This window comes from Numida meleagris, chromosome 3 (genome assembly GCF_002078875.1).
Source record: "Numida meleagris isolate 19003 breed g44 Domestic line chromosome 3, NumMel1.0, whole genome shotgun sequence".
Lineage (NCBI taxonomy): Eukaryota > Metazoa > Chordata > Aves > Galliformes > Numididae > Numida > Numida meleagris.
Window position 1 is genome coordinate 59,519,809 of NC_034411.1, and position 21,792 is coordinate 59,541,600.

Sequence of the window (21,792 nt, forward strand, 5' to 3'; positions counted from 1 at the left end):
CAGTATTATTTGATGAGTACAGCAAGCATGTGGCAATAAGGCTGGCTGAAATACATTTCAATTTCTCCTCAAAACTTTGATAAACTCCTCCCTCCCCACTTCAGTTAAACACTTGAATAAACTCAACTTCCATGAGACAAAAATAAAGTCCCTTTGAAAGTAATAATTAACTAAAATAGGGAAATAAAGTACAAGAACTGAGAATGTCACAAAACAAGGAAGAGGAGGACAGGATACAAGGGGACTTACCTTATACTGCTCAGTATAATCATCACTATTCATCCATTTTATCAGATCAAGTAAGAGCTAAACTTTCCTGAACATATAAAGCTAGTTTTAGTTTTGGTTAAATGGACTGAAAAGTCAGAAGGAAATTTACAGCTAAGTGACTACAATAGCAATAGACATTTACAATGAAGCAATAAAACAGCAAATGAGAATCAATGATCACAAAGCAAAAGCCATGGGAAAGAATTCTAATACAACACATATAATGTCACAATAACGTAACTAGAACCCAGCTCAGGAAGAAAAACTTAAGAGAATGTTATTTTAGCATTTTATATGCACAACAAGCATTCAGAGCATCAAATTAAACTGTTTCAAGTAGTACTGCCATATAAAGTGAAAAGCAGCTAAAGAAAAAATGGTTTAGACATGCTGTGTTTGCTTGAGACATAAAGAGGTACAAAAAGCAATTGTGAAAATACATCATGGCAGGGTCTATGAGGGGATAAGAATGCAGTAACAGGGATACAGCCTTTTCCTCAAGATGTACCTTTTACTGCAAACTGTTAGAAGCCTGTATACCTGTGGGCACATTTGTGAAGAATCCCTGCAGGCACCCAGCATTGAGATTTTTTGCCTTCTAAATGTTCTTTAAGTATCCGCAACCAGCTGCTGTCAGCAATAAAGCACAGCAAACGTACTCATACACAGTAAAATACACAGCAAGCCCCTGGGCTTCAGGGTGGGCACCATGCAATTCAAGGAAAAGGAGATTCAGCTCAAGAAAGATTTTAAGCTACTTCTGTCAGCCAAGGAAGGAGCCTCTCTCTCTGTCCATCATTATTCCCATCCCCAAAGACACGTCCTCATTCTCACACACAACCGTTTGTCGCAGCACTAGATCTAGGAAATTACCTAAGTAAAAAAATAACATTCCAGGAATGCCAGTATGTTACTAACTTCTCAAAAATCACATCAACTCCCCGATTATATCCTGCATGGTTGTGTTAACATCTGTATCAACACAAAGGAAAAGACCAAAAGAGGAGACAAGGCTGCCCCTTGAAGCAGTAGTGCCAGTTTACAGGCGCTCTAGCCAGACTGCAGGGCTCATCAACAAGAGCCTTGCTTTTGCAGCGTCAGGCTGAGATAAGCAAAAAAAAAAAGCCACCAGAAACTAAACCAAACACAGGCTACGTGATGTCCAACCAACCTCTGGACAGGAACACTGACATAGCTGTGGTAACTTCTTCCTGCTTATCCAGAAAAAGCACTTTGATGATGAGAAATTTTCACTTGAGTTGTGAGAGCTAAGAGAAGTTTAGCTTTCACTGCAGCAGAACGCAAGAAATACTGTGTCACTGCTCTGCAGTATCAGTGAGGAAGAGAAGAAAACACTTCTTCTTAGAGTGGATCTTACTGTTGAGTAATCAACTCAACTTGCTAAATGAAGTCATCTGGTTGACACTGCCAGCAAGGTAAGCAAGATCAGAAAGTAACCATCGCAAAAAAGTCAGTGACCAAAGTATAGGCAAAAGTTTTAATTATTTCTTCATTTAAATCACTCTATGAGGGATGTTCCAAAGAAGGAGTAAACTGTGATCTAAAGCATCTGTCTTTGCATTAGCTTTTGCTTTTATTTCATAATTTACTTTGAAAATTACCAGTTAAATGTCAAGGCTTTCCGTATGGCACAACTGCCATGACTGGAATTATATGTGTCACCATATATTCCTTAGGGATTCTGTTAAACACATCTGGAGTTCATAGAAGTTCATCTGGAGTGCATGCTGTGCACATGCTTACAAACAGGTTGCAAATTCCCCTGTCCAGGAATAAATTTACAACAAGAAGCACTGTGACACAAATGGAGAAAGGTTCTCTTTAAAGTATTTCAGATAAGTTATTAAAAACACATCTCAACTAACCCACTGTGTGTCTCAGTTCTGTGTTTGCAATCGTTGTTCCCAAACAACCTGCAACCTATTTAACGAGTCGAACAGTTTAATTGGCTTCCTGAAAAGACTTCTAATCAACACTCAGCACAGGAGAGGAAATGTGTGAGTAAATGGTAGATCCTGGCATATGGATTAAAGTTCAGAAAAATACTCAGCAATGCTGATAATGAGGGGGGGGGGAAGAATCTACAGCTTTAGTAATATTGTTTCTTACAATGGATTTTTCATAAGTGAAAATGATAACCACACACACCCAGTCCACAACAAGGCCACTGGGTGGGTAAGGCACAGCACGAAGTGCCACCTCCTCCTCAGAGAGCGAGCAGGACAGCTATCTTCACCCCCGCTGCCTTCAAGGACAATGGCCTCTTAGAAGAAAGGGCTGGCAGGAACCAGGTAAGCCAGGTGCTTTGTAATATCCCACTTCCATCCCTGCTTTGTCCCATCCCTTCTCAGCTGGGAGCATAAGCTTCCTGGAAGAACACACTCCCACCACTCTACCTTCAGCTCTGTTCCTACAAGTGACTTCTGTTGTCCTGTAAACCTAACAGTATGACTCTTCATGTGCATAAAATGGTTCATATGCAACACTTCATATGACCAGAATCATCTTCTACAGTTTAAGACACTCAAGATTGAAAAAACCACAACAAAAAAAACAAACCAACCCAAAGAAACAAACAAAAAACCCAAGGGGGTTTGGCAGTATGTCTAACATGAATGCTCTTATAATACCAAAAATCCTTTTCTCAGCCTGGGGCAAGCAGGCAACAGCAACAATTGTGCTCCAGGGGGAACCAAGGACCTTGTCTTTCCAACACAGATCCTGGGCACACAGAAATCTTGTTTCAAGAGATCTGATTTTTGAAGATCAAATGACTGAAATGGGTGATGAATGCCTTGAGACTACCTATTTATGAAAGCATTATTAAGAGCAAAAAAATCCATCAGTGGACAGACACACAATGTTATGTGAAAAACATCAAATATCATTTGAGCTGCAATTTGCCTGCAGCAATTGGCCACATGCTGAATTTAAGCCTACTGAAGAAAAAACGGTGGTAAAAGCTCAGAGTTATTATCAGTAGATTAAGTGCTATGCAAGACACATTCTCCACTCCAAAGAGACTGCTTCCTGACAGGAAAAAACTCAGTGCATGAAGACACACACGGAGTTATCTAGCTAGCTTATTTATGGGTCATTTACATTACAAAAGTTCTCCAGCATTAGGGCAATCCTCTCCCTCCCATCAAATTCCTAACCCATTCTATTGCTCTCCATGAGATTTTCTCCCCCACAAATGAACAAAAAAAAAAGTCCCAGTGACCTCATCGGTAGACCATTTGAGACTTAGAGCACAGTTAACACATATGCTTAAATTTCAGATGATCCCAGGAAACAGTCCCTGCCTAGACAAGAGTGTAAGTCAGAAAAAAACCCACAAACCTACACTGACTACCTACCTCTCATAATCCCTTCTGAATTCAGTCTGCTGGCTTAATGCTGAGGGCATGAGAACACACCAGCATGGAACCACTGAGAACTTAATGCCATCAGGAACCTGTCTCTGTCAAAATGCAGACCCCTGCGAGCATCATTCACTAGAAACACACAATCCAGGGAAATTCTGACATATCAAGATGCTGACTCTAATTCTTCTCAAAATACTCTACATCCCACCCGCCACCTGGTACCAAGCATGAGAGCTCATCAGGGCTGCCTTCACAAGGTGGTAGGACAGCTGGGAATTCCTTCAGTGTGAGCAAGAGGTGATTAAGAGCACCACCAAGAAAAGTCTGTACCACCAGGTACCTCTTTAGGTGTGTGTCTCTGTGCCAGGAGCAGTGTGGCTTCTCCTGGTAGGGGCCCTCACTCCCCAGCAGCTCCCAGCTGGTGCCAGGAGACCTGGCAAAACGAGAAGGTTGTATGGGATCACTTCTTCCGGTGGCAGCTTGAGCTCAGCATGGGTTTATGGTGACTGTGGAACTAAAGATTTGCCAGGTATTAGTACTAGATTTCCACCAGCTTTCAGGTAGGCTTAGTCACTGGGATTATGGAGAAGTGTACACAGCAGGTCCTAAGACCAGAAGAGAATATCCTTCTTGGAGGCAGACAGGACAAGATCATGTATGTGGATACTACAAAAACATAGCACAGAATAGACAGGTAATTATATCAGTTTCCTACAGATACGAGTAAAAAGCCTAGATCTCAGCTACACAGAAGGCTACCTTTTGAAGGTGCCATGTTTTATAGCCTTTAGGATGCTACCTCCTTAAATCTCTCCAAGAGCACAGAGGAAAGTTGGGTCTGAGGCCTCCTGCATGCCCTCCATGCACTGGAGACTGCAGGTTGCAGACAGGGAATGGGAGGGGAGGAAGATGAAATACGTTATGACTACCTGACTAGCAACTCTTATCAAAACTGCACAGACTCCTACATCAAAAGGTCTATCACGTAACTACTTATGTTCTGAAAAAAAAGGAGGCTAAATCAGTTTCTTTTTTTAAATACAGTTTTTTTTTTTTTCCCCAATGGTTTCTTTTTAAAGGCTGATAAGAGACACCCAAAGGTAACCTCGGGAAAAGCAAATATAAGGACATTATATACTTGCTGCCTAACAAATCAGCTTTGGACAGATCTTAAAGCAACGATTTTAGAATTTTCACTGCAAGAAAACATGTCTTAAGATTAAATAAACACAATCTCTTTTATTCTGCAATATATGCCTCAAGGAAATAAGGACATCATGAAAACCTCTCTTTCTTCTCTTTCCTAAAAGAAAAACAAACAAACAAACAGAACAACAAAAAAGAAAACACCAAGTCTTTATACAGAATACATACTATTCCCCAGTTTCGAATCATATGCAGAGGGAAATAAATGAATGGGTAAGAGATAACTATGCAAGTCTTAAACAAGCTTTGCATCTCTATAAATAGCATTTCTGGTATTGGAAAGTTTTGAAAAACCCTGAAGAAACATTTCAGAGTCACATTAGATACTTTCACTAAACCCTGCTAGACAAAAAAAAAAAAAGTAAAAACCTTCTTTGATCATAGATGACTCCACTACTCTTGAGGACAAAAGCATTGCAAGGAACCAAGACTGCACAAACCACCGTGTTGTTTAAAACTCCCAAAGGAGGAACTCAAATAGAGAATAGTTCTGTGATTCACAGGCTAAGTAGAGGGCAATAATTGAGGCTGTTTTTTCACTGACCCTCATCCTGCATCACAGCATTACAAGACTGCTGATATAAAAACCTCAAAGTTCAGAAAACAGCAGCGTGAAGTAAGGAAACACTTCCCAAGCTAAGCAGCTATCCAACACATTCTTCCCCTGCAAATGATCACATTCCACAACGTACTTTATAAAAGGTATGATTTTCTCCCCAGTTCTCATTTTTTCAGGTTTATACCTATGATAAGGACTTCCATGTATTTTTATATATGCAATAATAAGTACATGAGCAGCAAATGTCTCTCAAGCATCAAAGCAATCTCACCAACCTCCCAGAAAACCTGTATTCAAAATCTTCTCATGCTGCTGTCTGTGGAATTCTAGACATTCTTTAACTGTATCTGAAAACTACGGTGGTTGCAAAAGACTGCTGAAATGCTAACCTAGACAGCAGCAGGCAGAAAGTTTGCTAAAAAACATTGAAACCCCTCCATTCTAAGCAAGGGAAGACAGTGGAATACTGTATGTTTCAGAAAATTATTTTTATGGCTTTTCTCAGCAGCCAACACAGCAATTCAACTATCCCACACATACACCTCTAAATAACAGAGCAAATAATATGCTTGCACCTACAAATCTGAAGGAGGGATATCTTCACATTTTCTTCAAAAATACATTCCTTCAAATATACATGCCTGAGGCATGTATATTACTGGACAAAACAATGCGTGTAAAATGCAATACCATTTTTAATTTCAGGACTATGAAGAAACATTTGTATGTCTGGAAGCAGAGCTAAGAAATTTCCACCAGATAGATGAGCTGAAATGAAGCATTGTTTCCTCAAGTAATTAAAAAAAATTATGTATCTGTAGGATCTTGGCTTGAATATTCTTCACACCCAAGATAAACCTCCACAATGTTTTGTTTTAAGAACAATGTGTGGAAACTTTTCCTTCTAAAAGCAAAAAATAAATTATGGGTGCTACAGAAAACCTGAATAAACAGCAACGCTTTGGCTCAAGAGAGCAAAAATTGCAAGGAGACAATTGCAGGCAAAACAGTAATCTGAGAAGCACCCAGCATTTGAAGAGTGCCATGTGGATATAATGAGTGTGGCCAACAAGAAAATCATGTATACATGCAATTTCTTCTCCAGCTCATCCTTCCAGACTCAAACTGTTTAAAGCTCAACAGCTATGTATTAATGATTCCTACTGTAATGAAATATGTTTATAAATTAAGCTCATCTTAGGTTGTAAACATGATATTTATAATCTTCATAAATCTTGGTTTTAATGTACAAATCTTAACCTGCATGATTCAAATTTAGGTATCTAAACCAAGAATCTAAATGAAATTAAAGTGTTGTGAATTTCGTTAAATATTCACACGTCATAAGGCCACATGAGGTGAATATCAGGTTGCATGACTACCTTCAGGCTCTGAGTATTAGCAATCTGGTGATAAATGGAGTCTCTGCCTACTCAGATGGGCTTTGGAGAATATCTCAGATATTTATACAGTTGATTTTGTTTGTTCGTTTGGGCTTTTGTTTGTTTTTACAGAAGAATGATGCTAACGAGACAAATGTAAGCTCAAGCATAAAAGCACACAATTTCCAGTGAGAATATTTTCCCTAAAAGAAGGGCTTCATCTTTGACTTCAGGAAACTGGCTCTCAGCATTCACCAGGAAATTGAGAACTGAAATTAATAATTCCACTGGAAACGACGTAAAAATAAAATAATTCAATGTAAATATCAGTTTTAAGGTACTGCTCTATACAGCACTCTTCAGATAAAGGTCACCACAAATTGTAGAGGTAGCTATTAATATAATTGACAAAAGCAACTTGGTCTACTTGTTGAAAAAAATGTTTTTTTCCCCAAATATACCATTTATTTGTTGTTCTCTGATAAGGAAGTAGTTGAGAGCTCCTTGCCATAGTGATGACAGATCATACAAGGTACAGAAAATGCTATCTCACAGCAAGAAAGGCTAGAAACTTTAGATAAATTAAAACTAAGAAAGCCTATTCTGTCACATTTTAGAAAGCACCTCAAATGCTTTCCTTGTGATTTCTCATATCCTGAAACTTTTTGTCCAAATATATACAGTAACTCTGAGCAGCAGGTGCAAAGCAACTCTAGCCGCAAACTGTACATTTGTTCTTCCAGTTTATCAACTTATACTCAAGGCAATTCTCTCCATGTGATGTGTCACTCATGTCAAACTGCTTTAGCTGAGAGGTAGGACTAGAGGAACTCAAAGGTTCCTTCCAACTCCTATAATTCTGTGATTTCAGTCTAAAATTAAGTTACATTTTTAATAGTTATTTATTTTAAATTTGTCTTATAAAACTGTTCCTGACAGGAATGGAACTAGGTTTCTATAGGCAACAGTGATAATGAATATATCGAGGGATACTAAGTTGGTGGGGGAGAGGTGGGGAGGGAAGTCTGCTCTGTTTTTCATACTAATGGAAATATTGCCTTCCGGAAGGTATGACAGGATAGCTATTCTTCTCTGCAAGAGCTGGAAAAACATTGGTCCATTTAGGAGCTAATGGTGCAGAAGTAAACAGAAGAGCCTGGAAACAGGTTTGAAGAAATAAGCAAGAAGACTTAACTACAGAGAATGGTCTTTAAGTAGGAGTAGCAGTCTCAAATAAAGACCTATTGCATAAGAGAAATTTATGCTCGCATGTTACTCTCATATTTCAACTTCTTGCCTGTTAAACTCCCACGAGCTGTAACATCTTATCTGCATAAGGAATCTAAATTGGTCTTTAGAAAGTTTTGTAGAGACTTCTGTTTGAAAAGTTACTTGTTTCATTTCTTGCCAAAAATATGGCAAAAAAGTAAGGCTTCTACCACAACAAACAGCAGGTAAAGGAGTACTTGGTAAGCAGAAAGAAATGAATGCTGAGGGCTTTATGTCAGCTTCACTTCCCTGGAGAAGGGGTGGAGACCTCTGAAAACTGTTGTTTGGCTACAAGGAAATACTGAAGCACTGACAGAGAGAAAAGCAGAGAAAAGGTACAATGGCTGCATAGGTCTCTTCTATAGAGGAAGTTTAACTATTTTGAAGGATTGGAGTTTAAACAAACTTAATTGACTGAAGTGAGGGGAGAGGGATGCAGACAGTTATTTCTTGTTAATCTCGCTTCCCCTCTAGCAGTCTAGGAGGTAGTTTGTCAGTACATCACCACCACTGTACTAACCACGTCAAATACTTTGGGGTTCTCAAGTTGAGCCTTTCCAACACTTGATAGTGTAATCCATCAAGACACTGAACATCACCCCAATCAAAAGCTGCCTTAGAAGGGCCAAAGCTACACCAGCTTGAAGACCAAAAGCTGCCTTCTGATGGGAAGTTGGGCCCTTTGAGGTGCTGGCAGGGCAGAGAGGCTAGTGCCTGTTCTGCTACTCACTCACACACTGCCTTGCTCTGCCAACAGAGAACTCAGATTTCAGGTAGCTGAGGCTTAAAAGAAAGAGTTGTATAGGTTTAAAGTAAAATTCCAGAAGATGCAATCATCTCCCATTGTTTAGCTAACACTTTTGTCCTTGTTAATATCATGTTTCCTCCCATATTCCTGAGTGAAGCTTCCTACTTAAATCTGTATATCCTCATGAACATAGCCCACAAGTTTGCTGTAAAATATTGTATTTCAGCACCACTGCATATGAGTTTCTAAGCAGTATATAAGAATCCCTCTCCTCAATCCACAGTGCAGCAGAGCCCTTTCCCTCACCCTCCTGACACAGAATACAGTTTTTCCTTTCGACAGCAAAAGGTATAATGTGTTTTCCATTCTCTGCTTTGTTAAGTGTTGGCCTGTTCTCCCATGAAGAACTGATATAACGGGATCAAGATCAAAGGGGGGCAGTCCTCTCCATAAGAATGTTTATTGTACACATTTCAATTTTGAAAGTATTATTATTTTCCTAGGCTCATAAAACAATAGTTAAAAGAGGTAAGGGAAGAAAAAGTAAAAAAAAAGTAATGGAAGTAGAGGGATGCATGTGTTTGGTATCCTCTAAGGTTGCTCTTGGCTTAATAAACATGAGCTCAAGCTGACAGCAAAAGCGGGATATTTCAAGTAGCACACAAAACAATCTGAACCTAGGGTCAGAACTATTAAACTTGTGCTCAAACACAAGGACAGAGCATACGTCCACAGATTCTAAGCTAATGAACTACCAAAACTGACAATGACAGCGAAGTACACACCTGATGAAATTATCTAGGTGTGCCAATGCTGGGCACCTAAGTTGGGAACTTTTGTCTACATTAACTCAAAACTAAAGCTTAAAAAACAAAACAACAACAACAAAACCAATTACTGGCTTGTTAGAACTGCCTTTATATTAAAAGCAGTATTAACCACCTATTATTCAGGTATTCCCATGACATTTACATGGGTCATCATGTAAAGCAAGATGTTTTACATGACACCTGCTTGCGAGAGGAAACGTGCTAGATTAAAATCACTGACATGCAAATTCTGTTCTGCTTCTGCTCCTGACTGCACATGTAGACAATTTATGCAAATGTAAGCTAGGCACAATGCCTTCTGATCTATTTAAGTTTCTATTTTTATATATATATATATTATGTAATTTGAGGGTATGTGTTAGCGGTCTTGTAGAAATCATGCACAGGTTGACTTAGAGCAGAACCTTCATTTAAGGGCCTATAACCTACGTCAAGGGCAAAGATGCAAAACAGGAGGGAAAAAGATGATCTCCCCTAAGGTACATAGCAGGTAAGCGGTAGAACTCAAAACTCAGGTCTTTTTGATCCTTGCTTAACATCCTGTACTCATTCAGGACAAACTGTCCCATGAAAATTTAGAAGATAGTAGCCACAGGAAAGAGAATAAGATAGGAAAGATGCAAAACAAATTAAATAAAATGTCAAGAAGGACTTTGCTGAAAGCCTCTAGTGGCAGTTCGAGTTTCTTTAGCAGACAGCATTTAGAAAGGACTCAAAACATTCTCTTCAATACTAAAGCACTCCTCTTGAAAATCACATCTTCTTTAGCAAGAAATTACTTGCTTCATTATGCAATCTCTTCAGATATGTTTTACCTTATTTGATATATCTTCTGCTATAGCTGATATTGTTTATTTTCATTTCTCAAAATCATAGATCAAAATATTTATTTCAACATCAATATAATTGCACTTCTCCAAATGGAAAGCAAGTTACCTGACATTAACAGATGTTCTTCACTGCAATCCTTCAGTCTTTAGCCATCATTACACACCACATGAAGAGCAGTTAATCAGAGCTGCAACTTTTCCCCACACTACTACTTCAAGCGGGTGTGACAAACATGTCTCTAGGCATCTGAAATGCACTTAGGCTGGTGGTTTAGAGCAGTTTTAGTAACAGCTATTTATTATAGAGTAGAGAGAGCACATGGTTTTCCATTTCAGTGTTGCAGAAAGTATCTCTTAGTCAAAGATGTTTTTATACCAGTTTTCTCCCCCCTCCTATTCCTACAGAAGTAAACGAGCATTAGTTCTTGTACATCAAAGCTCAGAGATTACTATAGACATACTAAATTAGTGAAAAAAAGCTTTCAGGAAATGATAATTACTTATTTCTTTAAAAAGAACCTCACCCATCATCAATAATTAATTCCAAATGACAAAAAAAATGTTGACTGAATAAGTATTGCTTGTATTCATACAGATGATAAAGTATAGTCGGCATCATATAGTATATAGTGATCTTTTCTTAGGTTACCTTTTCCTATGAGGTAATACCAAATCTGTGCTTTACCTGAAGTCAGATAAGCTTTAGTTTTAGACATTTTGTTTTAGATGTGTTTATTTTTGTAAATACTCTCTAAAACTAGATGCTGGAAGCTCAAAGAGTATGCACATTGCAATTGAATATCCAGGGACAGTTTTCTGTTACAAAGAACAATTACAATTCAAGTTTATCTTCACTGCCTCAAGGGAACAAATAGTTACTCCAGCACTGGGGATGGGCAATAAAAGCACTCTTTGGATGCATAATGCAGCACTGGGTTTATTTTTAAGCATAATTTAAAAATTGTTAAGCCTTGTGAAAAGGCAGAGTGAGGAGTGTCATATTTTAATCAGCACTGGAATAAAACCTGTAACCTTACCGAGCAAAATAGCCTTGTCTTCTTTCCTTTTTCTCTTCCTTGGTCTCCATTATGTACAGTCAAATGGGCAAGGTGAGCAGCCAGGCGTGATGCTCTTCTTCCCCTCAGTACCTCATATCCAGGCAGAGTTCTCTGTATATAAAATTTAAAAACAGGAAGTTCATAAATCAGTATGTCAACAACACTTACAAAACCCAGCAGTGTTGTGGAAATGCAACTGACTCACTGACAAAGCAAAGTAGAACTTTAACCAGTCAGTGCTTGACACAAGATACTAATTTAGCATACAGTAAGACAAACAATAAATGCATTCATGCCAATTTCTCCAGCAGAGAAAGAGGCATACTGCAAAGCAGGTAATCCAAAGAGCAATAGCAAGTTACAAAACCCTGGAAGGATTAAAGCCTTTGGAAACAGTTACATAGTTTAAACCAAAACATCATCCTGGTGTTTTATAGATAAGAAGATCAAGACTCTTCAGAAACATCCCATGCAAACAGTAAAACCAGAAAGATATGTAATGATGACTTTATAAAAATTCTGTAAAATAGTGAGAAGTTGTTTACAAATATTGAAAAGTAAAAAAGAGTAATCTTCATTCTTCAAACAGCTTTTACTGTTGTGAACAATACACAAGTTCAAACAAGTTTACTGGGAGAAGAAACAGGATCAGTCTCCCCTCCACATAAATTGTAGAAGTACTCAGACCCTTGTAAATAAAAGGTGGGAATTTCAGAACCGCCTGGCACTTACTGCAGTGAATCACAAGCCACATCAATTCCTTTCAGAGAATCTTGTCATGTATTTTATCCTCTTCCCCACTCCAGAATACATTCAGCCTACCCTGAAGGCTTGTGCACACACAGAGTCAATTTCTTGAGAATTCTTTATCAGATTAAAGTTTAAATCAGAAGTTACTACTAAACATTTTAGTCTAATGGACAGTACAACAAAGAAATGAAAAACACAAATTATGACTCATAGAAGAAAAGTTACTCCAGGACATAATCAGTTCTATTACATTTTTCCTGCATTAAAAGATCGTAAGATATAAAGTGCCAGATGTCAACAGAAGAGGTCATGCAGAAAAAACAGACTAAACTACTTGTAAAGCCAAAGAGCATATCTTGCTGCATTCTCTCAGAAATACTTGCCATAACTTTTTCTCCATATTTATGAAGCCTCAGTCCCTGGCAATTAAAGTCCACTGCTTCAAAATGCGCTTTCCTTACTCATTAATTTGGAATCTATCCAGCACTTCATTAATAATCAAGTTTCTTCAATCTCTATGCATCAGGCAGAGACTTATAATGGTCAGTATGTGACAGCACTCTTTAAATGGCAAATTTGACTGTGACATCTTTGGTTTATAAATAGAATACTATTTTATCCCTGCAAATTATTGCGTGCTGCAGTCTCAAGCAGAATGCAGAAATTGACATTACAGTACCCTACTCAGCTGCAAAGCCTGTATGAGGATATAAAGAATTCCATTACAACCTTATCTCCTCTATTGAGGAAGGTCTTTAGGCTTTCAGAGGATCAAAAATGGTTTCTTTGTTACTACTGCACTTAGAATTACAAGTACTACAAAAGCACACAATCACCACCTACATAGCAAACTACACGGAGCTCAAGACAGCGGAACTAGCTTTTCCCCTTTGCCTACTTTCCCTTTATTTACAGGCTGTGATGTGTGCATAAGAGCACTGACTGGTCATGGCTGAATCTTGTGTTGATGTCAAGAAATACCAAATAACCAAATCACTGAGTTAACATTAAACTCACAAACACAAAGACAGTAGGACTCATGAAAATGAGAACAGGGAAGTGTCAGTAGTCTTCTCATATGACAGCTAGAAAGCACAGGACGAACAGATGGAAGGAAGATCCCTCCTTGGGGTCTCATTCTGTGCAAGAGATGGAAGCATGCTCCTTCCATTTGCTCTCTTCCATGATTTACTGATCCCACACAGTGGAAAGAATATCTCCTGGCAGATGGAGGGAGGAGCACCACTGACCAGGGAGCCGGGAGAACCGTTCTGCCAGTGCTGGAGCAGCGACACCTGGGTTCTGCAAGGAGGATGAGAAGAAAGGCAGATGCTGGTAGGGCTTCGACCTAGAGCTGCACATGCTGCAGAAAACGTCAGCACAAAACAATCCTGGCATTGCCTAATTTGACAAATGTGAGGTTTATTGTGTTCAGAATAGATGGCATTCCACAAATTGAAGTGTTGTCCATAGACCACAGGTAACACAAAGGCAACTGGTGAAAAATGGCTTATTTTTTTTCCTTTGAGAATAAAATACCCAGGGATCTTCTAACCAGTAATCGAGAACTAGAAATTTTCACAACAAAATAATTTAACAAGTCTCACTTTAATTAAAACTTATTTGGCTCACCTTCTTAAAAGAAAGAAAAAGTATTGTCCTAGGAAGGTCTACTTACAGTTGAAAAACTGTACTCTGAAAATGCTTTCTTTCAGTAGTACTAGAAAAAAAAAAAAACAAATGGATTAGGAGTGCAGCCTTTATGACCTCTGAGTTTACTTTTGTTCTTTTGCAATCTGTCACATACTAGATACTGTTAAAGAACAAAAGCCTAAAAGCTAGGAGGATCAAAGTAACCAGCAATAACTGCTACTAAGACTAGCATTTTTGAAAGGCCCTTTTTGGTTTTCAGTTAAATACCAGTACAAAAGCAACATTCACTTTACAGGTTTTCAGTAACAATTTAAAGTTACATCAGAAAAGGGAAACAAACTCCACGCTTCTCCCCTACCTGTCCTCCAACAACTCCCAATCAAGAAAAACCAGGTATTCTTTATTAATATTAAACTCCTGAAAATGTTATTATGGATACACAACTAAAATGAATGTTGGTTTCCTGACACTCTTCTCTGATAGAGATGAAGATTGAATCAGGCAGACTATTAAAAATGCATATATTTAGGGGATATTTATATACTGAGAGGCAGACATGTTACTCATATATCATGAGAACAGTCCAAGCCCAAATGATAAAAAAAAACCCGTTTTTACAGAAATTTCAGGCTCCCTTTAACCCTTTCTACACTAAAGCTGAAATAGACAATTATAATCTTGTTGTTACATGTCTACTGCAATGCTAATTGTTCTACAAGATAATTTCAAAAGAAGATAATTCTGATGCACAAATAATGCATTTATGTAATGATCCTATTAAAAATGTACTGCTCTTCAAATTCAGCCAATGTCAGGTAACATCTCACATAGTAATTACAAGAGGAAAAGAACAAAATACAAAAATTTACTTATTGCTGTTAGTCTTGATACTTTAAACTTTTTCACTTATATTAGCATATTTTTTGATATTTGATCCTTTGTCTGTTTAGGTATGGTGCCAGGGAGCTACTGGAGAATTTGTAACAAGGGCAGGAATGCTCCAGCAAAGACACACACAAAAAAAGAACAGAATGAACTCCTGATCATCACTTCTCCTTCCGTCTCTTCTCAAACATGAAGAATGATATACCTTGCTACTTTCAGTGCAAGTAGTCTGCAGTTTCTATGAGACAATAGTGGACCTGTTTGCTGTGCTCAATGATAAGAACTCAGAATTCCTGTTTGCTGGCTATAAAGCATAAATTATCAGTACTGCAATTACCTTCCAAAACCATGCACATGAACAACAGCATGTTCAACAGCACTAACTATGCAGAAGCCAATAAAATATCCGATCACTTTTTGAACATTCAATGGACTTGATAGCTTATGTTTTGCCATCTGTGCTCATTGCAAATCCAGAGGAAAAAAAAAAAATGAGAGCATAAAATTAGCAGAGAGCTTCTAAAGGAGGGCTACAAAGATGGTGACGGGTCTAGAGGGCAAGATGCGTGAGAAGAGGTTGAGGTACCTTGGTTTGCTCAGCCCAGAGCAGAGGAGGCTGAGGGGAGGCCTCATGGCATCTGCAGCTCCTCATAGGGAGCGGAGGGGCAGCGCTGAGCTCTGCTCTCTGAGACAGCGACAGGGCCCGAGGGAACGGCATGGAGCTGTGACAGGCGAGGGTCAGGTTGGGGGTTCGGAAAAGGTTCTTCACCAGAGGGAGGTGGGCATGGAACAGCTCCCCAGGGCAGTGGTCATGGCACCGCGCTGCTGGAGTTCAGAGACGAGGTCTGGATTTTGGGTAGCCCTGTGTGGAGCCAGGAATTCAACTCCATAATTCTCACAGGTCCTTTCCAACTCAGAATATTCTATTATTCTATGATTTAAGATCATGCAATTCTCTCTGTCTCTCTCTGTACTGTTGAGTCAGTACGTCTCTCAACCTTTTATCTGGTAGAAAAACATTGTAATTCCCCCCTTAGCAAATGAAGAACTGAGCTGTAAGTACATTCTCCATGCTCACATAAGAGCAGAGGAGCAACATGTACAAGCATCCTCCCACTAGAGAGAACAGGTGCAGGATATAGCATCTCACACTACAACAGCTCTTTATTTCTGCTTCTCTATTCTACTTCTGACCCTGAGACAACAGACAAACAGCATACAGCTGCTCACACCACTACATGTTTCCTTAATATAATCTGCTGCAGTACAAACATTCCGGTGTTGCCACTCACAGGTTTGGGGCATGAACCATTACTGATGATTCTGCTCAGCTCTGCGGCAGTCTTCTTATGGCTAATAAGGCTTCTGGGTATACATGCCACTTTGGCACTAAAAACCATATCATGAGAGGTGACAAGAATTACACCAACAAGTCAATATTAAGACCAAAAAATGAAAGCAATATATGTAATACCTTAAGTGCAATATTACAAATTTCCACCAAGTTGTCAGAGTAAGAAGTTGTATGACAATGGAGGGGAAGTATTTTTAATGTATTAGTTCTGAAATTGAACACCTGGGGTTGCTGTCTGTGTATCTGGTTAGCCCAAAGCAGTTATCAGGCACTATGCGTATGCAAATAGATGCACACTAATACGGCTGTAGTACAGGATCAGACACAACATGCTTGAGTGTAAAGCAACAGAGCAGGCAAGACATTCTCATTTGCTTCTCACTGCCTGGACTAACTAGGTTCAGTTTTACCGAGTTTTACTGCTTTTATATTCTTTTAGGCTATTTAATTTGGTGTTATTGAAAAGTTAAAGGTCTCAGAAAAAAACATTACATCATTTTAAGATGAAAGGGTAATACAAATGCACAGCCAGCAAAAATGAGTAAGTCAAAACTCTTTTTTTTTTTTTGTCTTTTCTTCAAGCAGAATGACTTAGATAAAATTAGATTGGAAGCTTTCAGGAAATCACTAGTACATGCCAATGAAACACAGCAGAGACTAATTACATTAAATTAGATTTAGTAATTCAAACCAAAAATTGAGAGTTTATTCTAAAGCTATCTTAATATAAATATAAGATTATTTTACTATAATTACATAGTCACAATGTAATTAGCGCATAAAGTACAATGCTATTTCTAAAATGTTAATACCTTCTATCTTTATAAAGAAGTACCAGTCTATTATACTTAAGTGAAGGGTACTAAACAAAACTAGGAGAGCTTCCCCACTTCAGTGAAGTTGAGGCTGATCACTCAGCTGTTGCTAAGGAGAACAACCCCCATTTATGCATATAACTCCACTGACCTTTAAAGTGTTAAGTTTGCCATGTTTCTTGCAATAAGGCTTCACTCCAAAAGTCCCAAATGCAAAAATTAAAAAACTGAAAGTGAATGATTTCTAGACTTCCTGTTCAGATTAAATGCAGACCAGTATCACAATTTCTCCATCTTAAATGCAGAGCTTGACAGCAGTTTGTTCTGCCTTCTACATCATGCGGACTTGCAACAGCATGTTCAGAAGCCCAGGATAGTAAAGATAAAATATGAAAAGGAAAAACACATCTTTTGTTACGGAACTGGCTGCAATGGTTTAGGAGGTTCTTATGCCTACCGCAGAGACGTAGCAAGATAACAGTCATTTTCATTCTCCATTACTGCAATAGAAGCAGGCTAAGCTTAGATCACCTTCAACTCGCCAAGTGGATATGCAATAGCCAAACAGAGTTCAAATAAAATAAACTCAATGATTAAATGAAACAGACACTTCTGATTCTGAAACAGGATGACAATAACAAAAACTTGAATCAGCTCCTATGGACTCTCCAGCTGAATCATTCCTAGCTTACTCGGGAGGAAAATTTTACCACTAACTCAGGCTATCATATTTCACACAGAACCAAGTGAAGCAAAAGAGTTGCCAGAAAGTCCAGGCCACAAGTGAGAGCCGTCAAGAGAAAAGCATCCAGATTTAATCTTCCCAATCAGGCAGCTGAACATCACCAGACATATTTTCCATTGCGATCAATGCATTTTACTGCATAACTCAGCAGTGGCTGTTAGAGATTAGTTACAAAACTGTAAACCAGTAAGCAGAGTGCTATGTCATACTGAATGAGAAAGTGCAGTTTGAAATAGAGCCGCTTGATAAGATTTTCATTTTTAAATCAGCAGCTAAGATTCTACAGAATTTGCTGCCTCCTGAAGTTTTAGAATAAGTAACCCCTTCATTTTCTAGTATACTCTGTGTCAACTCATCCCAGTTCAAGTAAAGTATCAAAGCCAAACTTTCTGAACCCAACACCTTTCACACTCACTGTGTACAGGTATACATGGTACAGTGAGTTAGTATGCTAAATCCTGCATGTTTTATGGACTGTTGACAGAAAGCACTGGTTTCTTCCTACCAAATTCTGTAACATACAGATACAAGGCAGCAGAAAAACATCAACATTTGGATAAGGAGAACAAACTACGTAGCCACTGAAATATAGACAACCTTATACATATAAACAATGGAAGCACCCAGGAACGTGCAGGGTATGGGCTACAGTTATTTGTGAGACTCTAGTAAATGTTAGCAACTTTCTTAAATAAACTATGCCTCCCAACATTCCTCATCAAAAACATCTGCTCTCATTTCAAAGGCAGGAGGCTGAGATCCAGAAGGACGTTGTGGTCATTCAGCAAAGTTGCTACAAAACCACAGCTCTTCTAACTGAAAGCTGAATGGTTTGCCCACAGTGCCTTTCTTTCCCAAGATAACTTTTCAGTGAAATCAAGACTGTGCTTATGAGAGATACCGAGGTATTTTTACTATTCTTTATAAGGCATTTCTGAGACAGATCCTAGACTGATGTACAGCATCACAATTTCACCACCACCGAACAAGAGAAGGATGCAGTCTACCATATCCAGAGAGGATAAAACAAATGGCTGTCTCTTACCTTTCCCTGGAGCATACAGGCATGCATACAAAGGACTTTTATGCATGCAATCAGCAATATTCAACTAAAATACTAAGTACTTCCAGTTTTATAAAAAATAAAAATTCATGAACTCTCTAGACATATTGTCACATTTAGAGAATCCCTTTAGGACTACTTCACTGATTTGGCAGTTGACACCAGCATGTTTCTTGCTTGTAAGAACTACTACCTTTATGATCTGTTTATGAAGATTCAAAGAAAGCCTGCACAAATATATGTTTCGACAAAGTCAAAAACATGCACTTACAGAAAACAGGGGCGATGACTTATGGGTTCTCTGCTGGGTTTTCAAGGGATGTGACCAAGTCTTCCCTCAATTCCCCACTCTAAACTAAGCAAAGCAACAGAAGCAGTGAACAAAAAGTCACTACATCCTCCCAGCCCCTAAAGAGCACGGCACTATAAGAGTAAATCAGGTAGGACAGGGGCTTTGAGAAATCCAGTCTAACCTAGTGTGGCAGCTGTCCCTGCCCACAGCTGGGAGGTTAGACCACAAAATCTTTAAGGTCTCTTCCAACCTAAACTACTCTGTGATTTTTCTGAAAATCAGCTGACCTGCCAGGTGCCACTCTCATGCCAGCTGAGGTGCCAGAAGAACTGTCCTACATCATGTATGTAGGATGTTTTTAAGTGGCACTGGATCCCAGTGTCACATATCCCAGACCTGGTCACACCTCAGAGGCGCTCCTATGAATCTGCTTCTGCAAGTGGGATTTGTACTGGCAAAAAAAGCAGAGTTCCTCACACAGCAGCATCACCACTAACAGATGTACAACAAACAACCTTTGTGAATTGAGTAGTCCTTGGCCAGCACAAGTACCAATCCAAAGGAAGTGGGCTTTCTGAAGCTGCCCATGCAGCTTTTCATGCCCATGCAGAAAGCAGCTGCCATGGTTTGAAGTGCTGCTGCTTTTTGTCTTTCTCCTTTTCACCTGCTGCAGCTGTACATTATCACTGCTCCACCAAAAACTGCCAGATAAATTACCTGTGAGTAACAGAGTCAGCAGAGAGGTTCCATACCCGCAGCCCAGTTTTATCTCCTGCTGTGCCAGCTCACGCCCTCTTCAACCCAGCTGATCTACTGAAAGCAGCACAAGCCTTTGTGCCGCACAGATAAACTGCGCACACACATTTATTATGGCAGAGTTGACAGAAAAAGACAGACCTGCAGATGTAGACTTAACTCCTCATGTAGTCACCCAGAGTGGTGGGCCTCAGCAGCTGCACAGTTTGACACTTGGCAAGAGGAGCCAGCAAGTGCCAGGCACAGACTACGAAAGAGAAACACACACTCTCAGGTTCACAGAATGGTTAGCATGATCTCAGTGCTCTACAGAATAAGGCAAAGCAAATGATAAAGTATTAAAATACACATAAATCTGTCAATTTAATGGAAGGTATTGGAACCAGTTGAGTGTATTTCCAATAAAATCCATGCTGTAAAAATTACTATAAATTTTTATTTAAGAAGTAACTATCATTTTCAAGTTTTCAGGGAAAAAGATCAAGTTAACAGCCTACTGACATTACAGTGTGAAAGATTAAAATTAAACACTTCCTCTCTTAAAAAAGCAACTCAAAATAGAAGAGGTAATTGAAGGGAAAATGATCATTTTCCAATTCCACCTCAGCATCTCTTTCCAACCCACCCTGCTTGCAAGGACTGATGCAAATCCAGGGGCATGGCTGCATCTCTCTCACCTGCCTCCCAAGAAACAGCGGAGCTGAGAGGAGGAGTGGGGAAAAAAGGGAGTCTCACAATAATACAATGCAAATGTTTTCTGATTTGAAACACCCTTAACAGAACCAGAATGCCAGGTTTCCATAGCAACCTCAATTCTGCCATGAATACACTGTATATTAAGTAACACATCAAACAGTTAAAATTGCAACAGAAAATCCTGTCTGCTCCTAACACAGGAGATAAACACTGGAGACCTTCCCTGGCTACTTCCGAGCTGCTGAGCCTGCAGCACTTAGCGCGTCACAGTGCTTTGGCACTGCAGGGTATGACACCAGTGCAGGCTGCAAGCGCCCAGATGCTGCAGGCCACAGCACGGTACAGCGCAGCACTCCAACAGCTGGCCGTGCCTTTACTGCTGCACGGCCTGAGGCCTGCCTCAATAGCAGCAATGTTTCTAATTATTTCCTTCCTTCTTGCATAATTCCTTTAGGTATTGTGTAATGAAGAATGATTTAGTCCTCGTGCTCCTCTGAAGTATCCTCAAAGCCTTTATTATCTTTTTGTTCTTCCTTTCTCCAGCTAAGGACTCGTGTACAACATGACAGGCAGTTTCTGGTCTTGTACCATCAGCTCGCACCATTTACAAGGCAAAAAAAAACTCCTATGTGAAACCAAATTCAACTTGATATATAACACAGCAGTGCCACACCTCTAATTAGAAAGTCTATCTGAAGAGCTACTCACTTCTGTCCAGAAAGAGAAAAACAGCATTTCTCTGACATTCACACACAGCCGAGTGCCTGCTCAAAAATATTCAAGTAAATAAGGTTAGCAGTGTATTTCTATATATGTTAAAGAGACACAGCCCATACAAAGCAGCCATAGGCTATCCTTTTTTTTAAAGTGTACCTAATCTGGCCTTTATTTCCTCAATGATAGATGTGTTCAGCCAGTGAGACAATTCAAGGCTTGGTTTAAAAAAAAAAGACAACTTAAAAATAAGATTGAATTAAGATTGAACAGCTGCATAAAAACAGAAGCATGGAAATTTTTTGGTAAAGCAACAATAACAAATATTTTACCTTCAGATTACTTGAGGGTTTTAAACACTATCATTGAACTGAGGTGCTTGTGTTGATCAGAGCAGGATGATTTTGAAACTAAGACTCAAGTTTCAGGCACTGAGTGTAGCAACAAAGTATCTCAGCATTTCTGAAGCTAAACATTCCTTTTTTTTTTTTTTCCTGGGGAAAAAAAAAAAAGCCTTCACGAAATTTG

At 39.1% G+C, this 21,792-nt stretch overlaps 1 protein-coding gene and 1 long non-coding RNA gene across 14 annotated transcripts in view; one reads left to right on the forward strand and one right to left on the reverse strand.

Annotated features, from left to right (window-relative positions):
- The window catches only part of NCOA7 (nuclear receptor coactivator 7), a 91,486-nt gene that overhangs the window by 58,054 nt on the left and 11,640 nt on the right, over nt 1-21,792 (reverse strand). For 6 of the 12 annotated variants that reach the window (XM_021390423.1, XM_021390424.1, XM_021390425.1 and 3 more), the window contains exon 2: nt 11,521-11,652. In XM_021390423.1, coding sequence (XP_021246098.1) covers nt 11,521-11,570 — 50 coding nt within the window. In that variant the 5' untranslated portion in view covers nt 11,571-11,652. Of the gene's footprint in view, nt 1-11,520; nt 11,653-13,923; nt 14,012-19,995; nt 20,102-21,792 lie in introns of all 12 variants that reach the window. The other 6 variants (XM_021390415.1, XM_021390422.1, XM_021390416.1 and 3 more) reach the window with 5 other exon arrangements.
- LOC110395698 lies at nt 1,146-15,471 on the forward strand. Of its 2 annotated transcripts, XR_002436580.1 has the most exons (4): nt 1,146-1,706; nt 2,418-2,582; nt 13,497-13,626; nt 14,895-15,471. It is a non-coding gene; the product is annotated as an uncharacterized LOC110395698 (long non-coding RNA). The 2 variants fall into 2 exon arrangements; XR_002436581.1 differs by lacking the exon at nt 2,418-2,582.